This window comes from Thermomyces dupontii (assembly GCF_041956625.1).
Source record: "Thermomyces dupontii strain NRRL 2155 unplaced genomic scaffold VTN31scaffold_1, whole genome shotgun sequence".
Classification (NCBI taxonomy): Eukaryota; Fungi; Ascomycota; class Eurotiomycetes; order Eurotiales; family Trichocomaceae; genus Thermomyces; species Thermomyces dupontii.
This window is the reverse complement of record NW_027192307.1, coordinates 1,172,051-1,184,929: the sequence shown is the minus strand read 5'-3', so window position 1 is coordinate 1,184,929 and position 12,879 is coordinate 1,172,051. Positions and strand designations below refer to the sequence as shown.

The 12,879-nt window shown below is 52.5% G+C and overlaps 7 protein-coding genes across 7 annotated transcripts; 2 read left to right on the top strand and 5 right to left on the bottom strand.

The window, feature by feature from the left end:
• Window positions 1-477: 477 nt before the first annotated feature.
• VTN31DRAFT_452 (uncharacterized protein) lies at window positions 478-1,680 on the bottom strand (the record flags this gene model as incomplete). Its single annotated transcript, XM_069404917.1, has 4 exons — window positions 478-651; window positions 707-772; window positions 845-1,504; window positions 1,564-1,680. 4 exons carry the CDS (start codon window positions 1,678-1,680, stop codon window positions 478-480), a joined length of 1,017 nt encoding a protein of 338 aa, XP_069263308.1.
• A 1,964-nt stretch (window positions 1,681-3,644) lies between these two features.
• Window positions 3,645-4,102, bottom strand: VTN31DRAFT_451 (60S ribosomal protein uL15; the record flags this gene model as incomplete). The annotated part of the gene is made up of 3 exons (XM_069404906.1): window positions 3,645-3,736; window positions 3,789-3,900; window positions 3,989-4,102. 3 exons carry the CDS (start codon window positions 4,100-4,102, stop codon window positions 3,645-3,647), a joined length of 318 nt encoding a protein of 105 aa, XP_069263307.1.
• Window positions 4,103-6,250: 2,148 nt separating this feature from the next.
• On the bottom strand, window positions 6,251-7,226 carry VTN31DRAFT_450 (uncharacterized protein; the record flags this gene model as incomplete). The annotated part of the gene is made up of 3 exons (XM_069404895.1): window positions 6,251-6,706; window positions 6,770-7,065; window positions 7,130-7,226. The coding sequence occupies 3 exons, from the start codon at window positions 7,224-7,226 to the stop codon at window positions 6,251-6,253; spliced, it is 849 nt and encodes a 282-aa protein (XP_069263306.1).
• Window positions 7,227-7,936: 710 nt separating this feature from the next.
• On the bottom strand, window positions 7,937-8,561 carry VTN31DRAFT_449 (60S ribosomal protein uL15; the record flags this gene model as incomplete). The annotated part of the gene is made up of 3 exons (XM_069404883.1): window positions 7,937-8,158; window positions 8,243-8,359; window positions 8,448-8,561. The coding sequence occupies 3 exons, from the start codon at window positions 8,559-8,561 to the stop codon at window positions 7,937-7,939; spliced, it is 453 nt and encodes a 150-aa protein (XP_069263305.1).
• A 415-nt stretch (window positions 8,562-8,976) lies between these two features.
• Window positions 8,977-10,359, top strand: VTN31DRAFT_448 (uncharacterized protein; the record flags this gene model as incomplete). Its single annotated transcript, XM_069404872.1, has 3 exons — window positions 8,977-9,054; window positions 9,121-9,612; window positions 9,679-10,359. 3 exons carry the CDS (start codon window positions 8,977-8,979, stop codon window positions 10,357-10,359), a joined length of 1,251 nt encoding a protein of 416 aa, XP_069263304.1.
• Window positions 10,360-11,131: 772 nt separating this feature from the next.
• VTN31DRAFT_447 (uncharacterized protein) lies at window positions 11,132-12,145 on the bottom strand (the record flags this gene model as incomplete). Its single annotated transcript, XM_069404861.1, has 1 exon — window positions 11,132-12,145. The coding sequence occupies one exon, from the start codon at window positions 12,143-12,145 to the stop codon at window positions 11,132-11,134; it is 1,014 nt and encodes a 337-aa protein (XP_069263303.1).
• A 118-nt stretch (window positions 12,146-12,263) lies between these two features.
• VTN31DRAFT_446 (uncharacterized protein) lies at window positions 12,264-12,860 on the top strand (the record flags this gene model as incomplete). The annotated part of the gene is made up of 1 exon (XM_069404850.1): window positions 12,264-12,860. The coding sequence occupies one exon, from the start codon at window positions 12,264-12,266 to the stop codon at window positions 12,858-12,860; it is 597 nt and encodes a 198-aa protein (XP_069263302.1).
• Between the last annotated feature and the right edge of the window lie 19 nt (window positions 12,861-12,879).

Sequence of the window (12,879 nt, the reverse complement as noted above, 5' to 3'; positions counted from 1 at the left end):
TGGCCCTTTCTACGGCCCAGAGGCCCGGCGGTTCGGACTTCGGACACTCCCCCGTGGACCAATCAGGAAACGTTCAAACTTTGTTCAATCTGAGGGCCAGATTTCCACCATCTCGAAAGGTCTAGAGAGGAATAGTATTATTAGCCAGGAACCAAGGCGTCGAGGCGAGGACAAATCACTTTGTCATTTTGCGTGCTGCTTGTGTTTCAGGTCTTCAATGGCTGAAGCATGCGTGAACGTATCAACGTCGTTTATCTCCTCAACACCCTGGACCAAAATGACCTCAGACGGTCAGACCACAAAGCCTCTCTATGTACATAACATGCATGCAACTGTCAATGTATCGTTCATAATCAAAACAGGCTGCCCCAATGCACGAAATCCCATGACCTCTCCAACCGTTGTAAGAATACCTTCATGTATACATAGGATAAACAGAAAGTGCAAGACAAGAAAAGAGATTGAGAAGAGGAGATGTTATGAAATCCCTCGCCGCCGTTTGCGTCTTTGGCGTCCCCCAAGCTCGTCTGGGTTGGATAGAGTGGGTGACAATGCTGAAGGGTCGTCGGGCGACGGGCTTCGCCGAATAGTCTGAAGTTGACTCTCGATCTCCTGCTCCGTATACACCCGAGATGCGCCCAATTCCTGTAGCTTCTGATCGTAAGCAACGAATGCACGGAAACCAAAAACGGAGAGGAAGACCGACTTTGGCTGCAATAATGCTGTATTTTTGTTTTTGCCAGTATTCATAGGCTTCGACGAGGATAGGAATCTAACCCGAAATCAGTACTTTTTGCTTTGGAAAGAAAAAAAAAAAATACCACAAAAGATTGCACGTACTCACATCTGCCTCCTGCCAGGCCGCCGCGCTTTTCCTTCGCCGTAGCATTCGCATCTGAAGTCGCGCTTCGGTCGAGTTCTTGCCAAATCGTTCTCGGAACATCTCTGCCACAACCTTCCACGACAGATTCTGCGCGCGAAGACTCTCCACATAGGCATCCTCCTCTTCCGCCTGCGGGTCCCGGCGACCACGCGTCGGCCGGGGGCGCTGCGTTTCCCGCTGCGGCGACTCCGACAGCTGGCCCTGTCGTCGCTCTTGCTCCAAGCGTTGCAGACCGTCGGGATGTGGCAGGATGCGCACGGGCGACTGGCGAGCCGGAGGCGTACCACTGGAAGGCCGCATCGTTCGCATTCTTTTTGCTCGATGCGTGTCGCTGACTCTGTAATGAACGTCACTGCCGTAGGATCCCATCTCCATCTGGCCGGAGGCGTAGCTATAACTTGGATGTGACGAGGGAATCATTGGCGGATACGGCGAGCTGATTCCCAGCCCCGGATTTACTGGGCTGTGATCCTCCGCAGCCGGGTAAGGGTAGTCGGAATGACTGCTCAATGCCGGGCTGGGCTGTGCTGGATAGTAGCTGCTGTCCGTGAGACTCACGGGAGTCAGCGCAGCGCTGGTCGTCGCAGCGGAGTAAGGCATTGACGTCCCCATATAGGGAGACTGTCAGGTATACGGTCAGCAAAGTCCTTCTGCACACGATCCGCTGCGATGACACATACCGACGCCATGCTGCTCCATCGAGGATCGGCCGGATTCATGAACTCTCCAGACGGCCCTGCGTTGTCCAGGGGATACGACATGACTTCAACGGGAGACCAGGAATCTGAGGATAGCATGACGCTACCCTGGGATGGGCAAGAATTGATAAGGAGCGAAGGATCGAAGAGAAACCTGGGGCAACTGGTTGATGCTGCGGGGGGAGAGACTCGAAGGAACGATATAACCCCAAGTTTGGTGCAATTCGTCGATGATCTGCTTTTCTGTTTCTATGCCTTGGCTGGGCTGATGCAACGCGTCTCTGAAGTTTTACAGACAGTTGAGCCAACCAAGAGGGCGCTTTGAGACCGACAGAAACCGACAGTCCGTTCCCAGCAAAGCACAATCAGTTTTCTGCCCCAGCCGAATCCTTCAGGTCTGGGGACGACGCAGAGAACAAGGAGACTGGAAGAGGGAAGAAAAAAAAAAAAAGGAAGAGACAGAAATCGGCCCCGACAGGACTACATAAGAAGGAATCAGGGCACGAAGAGCGGTAACTGCGGATTGCCAATCGTGGCCGTCTGGTCTCCTTTGCCTCTACATATGTATCCGCTGAAGGCTGAAGCGCTTCGAGAAGACCCATGCGGCCCTGCCCTACGCATTGAAGGATGTACATAAGCTCCCCATTCGTATCCACAAGAAGTCCTTGACCTGAAGCAGGGCTCGCCCCCAAACCCAAGGACAGAATCATGCTAAACCCGTGACCATGACCCACTGGGTCGAAGATTTGTTCGGATATGGCCAGCGGCCGCAACGTGCGCACGCAGTCGACAGAGAGATAGCCGCCATGGGCCATGAATCATGCTCGACGCGGCCGTGGGAACTTGCTCGTCAGGTACTCGTCATCTGGCCGTACAAAACCATACATTCTCCGTACACGGTAAAGTACAGATACACCAGCGAATCCACTTTGCGTATTGTTCCTGACCTGAATGGGTTAGGCGGCTTGGGGCCGAAGCGTTTGAGCCAATCGTAGGGACCATTCAACGGCTTCGACGGGACGACTAGATCGCCTCAAGTCTTTTTTGAGGGTGATTTTCCACTTATGTATACTCCCAGTAGGTTAGGTACATCCCGTATGACGTGGTTAGCCACTCTTTCGGCTAATCATCGGTGCAGCCATATCTACGCAGTCTCTCAGAGAATGTCGTGCAAAATGAAGCTTTGAACAGCCAGAGAGGTCGAAGAAAAATAAAGCTAAAAATAAGCCATCCTCTGGAGGGCAGAATCAATTCCACGAGCACGGCTCGTATGGAGAACCAACAGGTACGAGTACACGTATAATAACTACTTAGCTGTAGGTTGTCCCTCCGAATGGGATGCAGAGTCTGGAAGGGTTAGGGCAAGCTGAGAACGTGACATTTGCAAAGTTCCCAATGCAGAGAGGGGAAAGGGACTTGGGGTTCTTCCCTTTGGACTCTCCACCACTCAACGGCTAAGGTTAAGTACGGAGTAGGCAATTGTAGGTTCATCACTTGTTCACCGATGGGGAAATCAAAGGCCAGATGTGGCATAGGAGATTTGAGCACAAAGTTTAAGTTATTACTGTACTTTAGTGGGGTCTTCGCAATCGGCCAAGACCACTGGGCACTGGAGTCTACTCTCTTGAGATTCCTGTCATGGGTTAGGTACTGCGATGACAAAGGAATACTGTACCTTCGTGCTTCGGATTACTTCTGGGTGAAAACGAGAGAACATCGGGCTTAACTACCGCTCGAGGGGATCTTAGCCTACTTGGAGATAACTGCCATTTTCTGCTTTCATACGGAATACATTTCGCGCAATCATCTGATGGTTCTTTTTGCATGATATGCGCTGCCAAACCCATGACGAAGAGGTACTCAGGGAAGAAAGAATAACCTCGCAGACAATCAACTTGATGAGCTGGTGGGCCATCTTCCTCGAGCATTGGACAATTGGACCCTAGGTAAACTATCCGGGTGCTTGTCGGCAGGGAATCCAGGGACGACAAGCACCATGTCTGCATGCATCTTTGCATGCAACGGTCTCATTCCTTGTGCATTATCTATACTCTGTACCTTGGTTATCGCATGCCTAGAGCTTTCTTCCCTGCTTTGACCGTTGAAAGCACCAAACCCCATTCGTTCACAGCACGTGGTGCCGTGTTCGATGTTTCTGGTCGAAAAACATGAATCTCGCAGTGGAAGATAGTCCTGTATGTACATACTCCCTGCATACTGTACTCGTACATTGAACAACCTTTCCCACTCCGCCCTAGTCATGCCGACCTTACCGAAGTAACCGGGGTGGAACTTGTCGAGGTTGGTGCGGTGGTGGTGCTAAACACATTATCCAGGGTATACCGTCAGCAATCACGTCCTTCCAAACGAGTCTCCGACGACTTCGAGGTTCACTCGGTTGTCGTACCTGACCACCGGCCATACCGCGACCACCGGGGTGCTTCCTGTGCTTGACGATACGACCATAACCCGCCGAAACGTGACCGCGGAGCTTCCGCGTCTTAGAAAATCTGGTCGGCATGGTGAATTCCGGCTTTGTGCGTCGACGGACGACAGAGGGACGCTGAGGGTTTGTCGACTTGGAAGTGGAATTGAAATCGGTCGCGCACAATTTGCCCGCCTAAGGCCAATTGGTTTTGCCCTAAGTTGTGGCTCCGGATTTTTTCGCTTAGTAGTCCAAAAGAGGTTTAGTGTGTCTTGGCTCTTCTTCCGCATGCCAAGACCGGGATCTTCGAATGGAGTGTATCGATTGGTCAGATCCTATCAGGGAGGCGCTAAACTCCTTTGGGAGCTGTCCCTCATTGACGCTGCGGGACAGGTCCAGCGTCTGATCAGCTCAGACTGGGGTTTTGATGGTATTAGTACATACTAGAATGTTTTGATGTCCTTTGTTTTACAACGATTCAGTATAGATTTGCAAGAACTTGGTATTCATTATGCGCCTCGTCAAAAGCACAATCCAGCATAATGGCTCCGGGGCGGTGACGTTAACGCCCGAGGAGCCCGAAGACATGGTATGAGCGCGGTTTTGAATACCTCGTATCAAGCAGATGGAGTAGTTGGCTGACAACTGCACCCAGTGGCATGCATACAACCTCATCCGACCAAATGATATCCTCAAAGCCAGCGCAATCCGCAAAGTCACCACGACGCAGGCCAGCGGTACAACAACGATCTCGAGGATACACCTCATGCTGCAGATCCGGGTCAAGAACATCTAACTTTAGATCGGGCAAGCATTTTGGCTCTGCATCTGTTGCAGAGCATCACCGAGGGAGGTATACGGAGTACATACATGTATGTATCCTGGTATTCGACTTTGTATGCATGAAAGATTCACCCGTTACTCCGACATGTCCCTGATCCCTCCGAGCACCTAGTAGTACTCATTCTTTTGTTGACAGAGAACTGTCTGGGAGAGATCCTTCGACTCCTGGATTCTGACTGCGCAGGCAAACTATCCAAGCCCCATCTCCATACTCCGTACAGTACTTGCTGATCCATAATTACTCCGAAATTCCCCCTTTGGATTTTGAAGGTACCCAGAAGCCTGAGCGGTATGAGCCTGTACGGATCAACTACTCGTAATTGAACTTTGTACATACGCTGCACTTTGAGTGACAGCCACAGACCATTCTGAGCAAGTTGAGCATCAGCCATCTGTGCCACAGGCAGTGCCACAATCTGGCATTGCGCTGATTAACAAGGTTAACCTAAGCCTTCTTCCCCCCCCACGGCCCACCGGTTTCCTCCTCCCATCGAGCCATCGAGATGGGTCCTTACATAAGCGGATCAGGAGCCTCCTTCCGTTTCCAGGATTGGCATTTTGCTAGCCGAAACGATAAGCTTATTTTGCTCAGTTAAGTACGGAGTACTTAGTTACTGTAGGTTAGTCGGTGTGAGGATTCTAGAGTTGTTCTTCTGGAGGTGGCTTTTCTTGTTTTCCCATAACCTAACTACCTGCGGAGTACATAGGTAGTACCTATTACTCATTGTATTGCTCGTTGATCGCTCTGCGCGGCCCGCGGATGTCCCCTCGATCATGATGGCGCCACACCAGTTCTCAGCCTCGGCTCCACAAGCCAGCGGCCTCAGCCGCAAGCATTCTCGAGTCTCGACTGTTTTGGAAAGCCGCCATCCCGCACGGCCCCGCACGGCGCTGTGACTGGCTGTGGTTTTGTAATTGTGAGCCTGGCGGTTTACGGAAATACGGAATATTCATAGCCATATTGGGTAATAGCAGGCTTATTCCCCTCTTGAGAGAGGTTGAGGCTCACAGACCACAAGAAGCCCGGTGGGACGCCGAGGCCGCTAAGAACTGCCCACGAAATAATCTTAAACGAAGTTTTCGGACTTGGAAATGAGATCCCCGATGGAAAAATCATTCTCATTATGAGATTCTAAAACGGATGGCAAACAGCCACAACCCCGAACCCCGAGTCCAGGAATAATAAACAAGACGAAAAATGATCGGATGCATGATGCCAAAAATGCCAAGAACGTGATTCGAGGGTCGCTCGCTCGCATCATCAAACCAGAGCCGTTCTTCCTCCCCCCCATCAGATAAATACGAATACTGTACAAATACTTTTGTTCTTTTTGACGGACCGCCTGATAAGGAATTGCCGGGAGTCGGGTGTGCCCATTAGACGATCACATGCATGCCCTTTCATAAGGTGTCATCTGCAGAAACCGAGATCCCGCGACGGCCCCAGCCGTGCGTGCGGCCTCGGATGGATTGGGGGTTTAATGGATCTGCTTCCTCGTCCTGCGGCACAACGGCCCGTGAAGTCAAGATTTTCCCGATAAACCAGCCGTTTTGCAAATCATCCTCGTCCACAATGCCGCCATGGCGCAACTTCACGCGCTGGCGCGAATAATACACCCACGCAAAGTCGATGTATAAAAGGGTTTGAATCACGCCAAAGACGTCCGAGATGGGGTCCCAGAACTTCTCCGGGCCAAAGCCGCGGTAGAGCCAGTTGAAGATGTACAGCGCTCGGTACGAGCCCAGCGTCAGCAGGTAGTACGAGTTAATCACCGTGGGCACGCGGGTCTGGCGTAGCAGGACCAGCTGCGGGAGCACGCAGACCGACTCCAGGATGATGGAGAATGCCCAGCAGGTCTGTCAAACGGTCACCTTGACTGTCAGATTGAAGGCTGAGCGATGACTTTGCCGTCCACTTACATCAAGTCTCGGATAGGGGTTCCTGCGAGCAGCAGCGTCGATGGCGAGCACAATCGGAGCGCCGATGGCAGCACCCAGTACCGACCATGCGGCCAACCTCCATGATGTCTCCTTCTCTCGCGTCCTCGCATACACCTTAACCATCAAATAGATGATGTACAAAGATGAAAGGATGTAAAACAGCTTGAAAAATACGAGATATGCCCTATCCGCGCGCCACTGCGATGGCAGCATAAGGTCAAGATACCGCGTGATGAACACGATGGCATAGAGAACCTGGGTAAGCAAGGACACGCCTGCGACGCGACACCCCCGTTAGCCCGCTCATCGAAGTTCCGGTGCGTCACGCCGAGGCCATACCCTCGGAGCTTCTATTGCGATGGATCGCGAAGATCAGGATACATTTCGATGAGATGTGACATAGGTCGGCAAGCACGCGGAAGACATTGAGATTCATGGTGATAGATGATGCAAGGAACTTCAGCTGGATCTATAGCAACATAATGATTCTATGAGAGCAATATCATCCCCAGGGATTGTTTGTGTCGTACGCGATCGATCAACCTTTATGGTATTCGGTTACGTGTTGTGAAAGAACAATTGGCGAAAGGCCAAAGCCATCAGATGTCATGGGAAGTTGTTGTAGTCATCAGCCCAACAGCATCGGCCAATCAGAGGTCACGGCCGAGTGCACCTTGGCGCTTGGCCAGTTGACCTTTCATTGTCGAGCTTCGAAGCGATGTTATTGGACGGAATGACGCCTACGGTAGACATTGTAGCTCCGACAGTAACAGGATCGAGCTTCTACGCTACGACGTCAGTTCAGGGCAAACCATTTTCGCTCGATTTCATTGATCCCGTAGGTATGGGACATCGACTGTCGCTCACAGAACACAAGCATGGATGACAGTTCGCTTTTTCCCAGGTACATGTAGCTCAGACCTCCTCGAGGCCCGACCGTTGAACCCAGTTGGTTCGTCCGTAGCTCCCAAGCCCATCGAATCAGAACTGAGGCAAAGCCGGTGGTAACAACTTTTCTATCATTATCACCATGAATAACCCTAGTTCATGAATGAATAGTCTCCCCATTGATAGAACAGATTCCCGGTAAAAGGCGCAGGGGAGAAAACGCCTAATCTCCCAATCCCGTACACTGAACAACGACGTTTAAGCAACCAGCTCAACAACACCGCCAGCCTCCTTGATCTTGCGCTCAGCCTCCCGAGAGACGTAACGGGCCTTCACGACGAGCGGGATTTCGGGGATTCGGCCCTTTCCGAGGAGTTTGGCGTAGCCGAGGGAGAGGAGATCAAGGACAACGGCCTTATCGGCGGGGGCCTCGCCGGACAGGTACTTTTCGCGGGTCTCCTCGGGAACAAGCGACCAGAGCTGGTGTCGTGTCAGCCATGCCGGATTGAACCCTTCTGAAAAGGGAAGGGGGGGGTTCAAAATCGAAGGGTGTGTGTAATTCACCTTGTCGAGGTTGATCGCCGGCTTCCAGTAGTGATTTCGCAGGAGGTGGTAGTGCCTCATGCCGACCTTACCGAAGTAACCGGGGTGGAACTTGTCGAGGTTGGTGCGGTGGTGGTGCTAAACACATTATCCAGGGTATACCGTCAGCAATCACGTCCTTCCAAACGAGTCTCCGACGACTTCGAGGTTCACTCGGTTGTCGTACCTGACCACCGGCCATACCGCGACCACCGGGGTGCTTCCTGTGCTTGACGATACGACCATAACCCGCCGAAACGTGACCGCGGAGCTTCCGCGTCTTAGAAAATCTGGTCGGCATGGTGAATTCCGGCTTTGTGCGTCGACGGACGACAGAGGGACGCTGAGGGTTTGTCGACTTGGAAGTGGAATTGAAATCGGTCGCGCACAATTTGCCCGCCTAAGGCCAATTGGTTTTGCCCTAAGTTGTGGCTCCGGATTTTTTCGCTTAGTAGTCCAAAAGAGGTTTAGTGTGTCTTGGCTCTTCTTCCGCATGCCAAGACCGGGATCTTCGAATGGAGTGTATCGATTGGTCAGATCCTATCAGGGAGGCGCTAAACTCCTTTGGGAGCTGTCCCTCATTGACGCTGCGGGACAGGTCCAGCGTCTGATCAGCTCAGACTGGGGTTTTGATGGTATTAGTACATACTAGAATGTTTTGATGTCCTTTGTTTTACAACGATTCAGTATAGATTTGCAAGAACTTGGTATTCATTATGCGCCTCGTCAAAAGCACAATCCAGCATAATGGCTCCGGGGCGGTGACGTTAACGCCCGAGGAGCCCGAAGACATGGTATGAGCGCGGTTTTGAATACCTCGTATCAAGCAGATGGAGTAGTTGGCTGACAACTGCACCCAGTGGCATGCATACAACCTCATCCGACCAAATGATATCCTCAAAGCCAGCGCAATCCGCAAAGTCACCACGACGCAGGCCAGCGGTACAACAACGATCTCGAGGATACACCTCATGCTGCAGATCCGGGTCAAGAACGTCGATTTCGATCCGCAGAGCTCCCAGCTGCATGTCAACGGGCAGATTATGAATGAAACGCAACACACACGCGTCGGGCAATATCATACCCTGGACCTGGAGCTCCACCGGAACTTCACGCTGGAGAAGGAAGTCGGCGCGGAAGGCGAAGGCGTTGGTTGGGATAGCGTCGCGATCGAGATGCTCAAGGATGCGGTTGACGAGAGCGGGAAGAAACGGGCCGAGGCGGTTGCCGTCGTCATGCAGGAAGGGCTTGCGCACATCTGCTTCATCACGCAGTTCCAGACGATCCTGAAGCAAAAGGTCGAGATGTCGATTCCGCGGAAGAGGCAAGGTGGAGGCGGGGATCATGACAAGGTAGCTACTTTGTTGCCCTTTGATCTCGTGTGCCGTTAAAGGGCGAGTTCTGAATCAGGGAATCAGGCTCTATCCAAGTTCTATCAAGTTACATTGGACACATTACTACGGCAAATTGACTTCAACACCAGCATCACCTCGACCAGCCCGACAAACGAGACCGTGCGACCAATCCTCCTTGCATCACCTGGCTTCGTCGCCGCCGGCTTCCAGAAACACATGCAGACCGTGGCGGCGACTTCGACACCGGCGCTGAAACGACTCCTACCGAGCGTTGTGGTCGTCCATTCCGCATCGGGTTATCTACACTCTCTATCCGAGGTTTTGCAATCGCCGACGGTCAAGACCCTTCTGGCAGACACCAAGTACGCGCGTGAAACCAAACTAATGGATGATTTTATGAACCAACTCCGCAAAGAAACCAACAAAGCGACCTACGGCGCGCGAGAAGTCGAGGCTGCCGTTGAGCAGGGCGCCGTGGGGCGCGGCGGCGGTGTCCTGATCATCTCTAACCGTCTCTTCCGCTCCCATGACGTGCGGGAACGCAAACGCTGGGTGGCTCTGGTCGATCGTGTCCGCCAGGTTGAGGGTGGAGAGGTCCGCGTGCTTAGCTCGGACCATGAGAGCGGCAAGCGGCTTGATGCTTTGGGTGGAGTTGCGGCGCTGTTGACGTTTCCTATCGCTGATGAGGATTTGGTGGGCGATGAGGAAGACGAGGATGAAGAGGGCAATGGGAACGATGAATAGGTAGTTATACGGTTTCGACGTGTGATGAATCGGCTAGACAGGGTTTGGCTTTGGTTTCTTTCTCGGGAGCGGGTTGTATTGGTCATTGTTTCTCATTGCACTGATCGATTGGTACATTAGCATGTACATATCTGGCTAGGAGAGGATCTAACCTGCATGATTTATGAGAACCCACTCCATGAACAGCGACGCCGAATAACAACGCGGATGATCAGGTCCCCCCAGCACATTCTTTTATTCCTCACCGGCCCGTCGATACATCGCTTCTGCCATTTCATGCCACCCTTGACTTTCGAGGACAGAGCCCAGGAACCTAACTGTAACGAGGGTTTCCGGATCCCAAGATCTTTCTCTTGTCCATCCAGTGCCCGCCGCAGCATTGCTTCTGCCCTCACATACTGCCTTTGTCTCTGAAAAACGAGGCCCATGTTGAAGACGCAGCTGAGGGTGAGTGGATTATCGCGTCCCAGCGTTATCTCACATCCCTCCAGTGCCTGTCGGTACAGTACTTCTGCCGTTTCGTACTGGTCCTGTTCTTCAAGGCTTCTGCCCAAGTTGAATATGTTGGCGAGGGTATCTGGATGATCGTGCCCAAGCACCTGTTTTTGTCGCTCCAAAGCCCGTCGATACATTGTTTCCGCCTTTCCGTGCTGTCCTTGGAATTGGAAGAGAAGGGCCAAGTTGCTGGCGCATTTGAGGGTGTGCGGATGGTTCGGCCCCAGTGCTTTTTCATGTCCCTCGACTGCCCGTCTGAACATTGCTTCTGCCTCTTCTAACCGCCCTTGATTTTGAAGAGCTCTGCCCAGATGTAGATGCTGGCGAGGGTGTGTGGATGGTCAGGACCAAGCTCCTTCGCGAGTTCCTCCATTGCGCGCCGTGACATTCTTTCTGCCTTTTCGAACCTTCCTTGATATTCAAAGACGACACACAGGTTCGACACGGTAGCGATGGTTTCCGGATGGTTGACGCCTAGCACTTTTTCTCGCCCTTTCAGTGCGCGTAGGAACATCTTTTCCGCACTGTCGTACCGCCCGTGTCTGAAATGAATGCTGGCTACGTCGGCGACGCTGGCAAGAGTGTCTGGATGGTCGGGACCGAGCACCTTTTCTTGACCTTCCAGTGCCCGTGGAAGTATCGCTTCGGCTTCTTCGTATTTCCCTTGAGCTTCAAAAGTGACGCCTAGGCCGTACATGCTGATAAGAGTGTCTGGGTGGTCGCGTCCCAAGGCCTTCTCTTGTCCCTCCAACGCTCGCCAATATAATGCTTCGGCCAGCTCGTACTGCCCCTGTCTTTCAAGGACGCTGCCAAGGCGGCTGAAGCAGCTTAGCGTGTTCGGATGATTCGGTCCAAGCATCCTCTCCCGGCCCTCCAGTGCCTTCCGAAACATTGACTCTGCTTCATGATATTGACCCAAGGTATCAAGGCCGCTGCCGACTTTGGAAAGAAGGTCGGCTGCTGTATCGTCTACCGCCGTTGGGCGCTCCAGAGCATGCCGAGCATGTGGGAGGTAATCCATCCATGCCTCTCTGTTAGCATGCTCAGGAACCGGAAACGCCTCATCGACGCGGCGTATCACCCTGGCCGTCCATTCTGCAAGCTCCCCTTGCTTGTCCAACCAGTCCAACATCACTAGTTGAACCAGCCGGTAGATATAATACTTGTCGCGTTTTTTCTCAGTAATGAACGCGTACGCCTTCAATGTCGTGATGGCGTTTCCTCCCCTCAGCGTCAAAACATTCTTGGGAAGGAGAGACCGTGGAATAGCCTTGTCACCCAGGAAACTCATGAATTTGAGATATTCGGCAGCGAGAGGATCTTGGTCCGCAATCTGGCGAAACGAGGTTAGCCACGTTGTTGCAATCGAATCCCGGGCCTCCCTATATTCATGACCGTCTTCGAAACCCATGCTCAGCAACGACCATGTTCCTCTCACTTGTCCGGCAATACTCGAGGCACTGTGTCGTCGATATTTGTCTCTTAGTCATGAATGCGGAAGCTTGCCTGAGAGCAAGAGGCAGGTAACCAAGAACGTCGAGAAGCTTTACCGTATCGTCTCGATTGCTCATCTGAACAATCTTAGACCCTCATCCTCGCTCATTCCCTCGACCGTGAAAACATTCGACTGTGGGACATCGAGCTGCAGGAGTATAAGCTCGCGATTCCGCGACGTGAAGAGCAGAGAGCCTCGCCGGCTGAACGGGAGATGGCGGGCGAGATTGGTGCTGCCATCGAAGAGTTCCGGGCTGTCGGCGCCGTCGACTATCAAGAGCCAGCTGCCCGCGCTTTCGTTGCTAAGGGCATTCTTCACAAGCTCCTCTACATCTTCTTTGCCATCGTTGATCCCGTCAATCTCGAGCAACGGGCTGTATCGATCAATTGACATGACAATTGGGAAGGCCACGGACTGCCCAATTCCTTGCCCTTTATGCTTTCAGGCCAAGAAAAAAGCCCCCCTGCCATCAGCTCAGGTGTGCCGCGTGGATCTGCAGTTGACCGTGTGATGCCAAACCATCTTTGGAA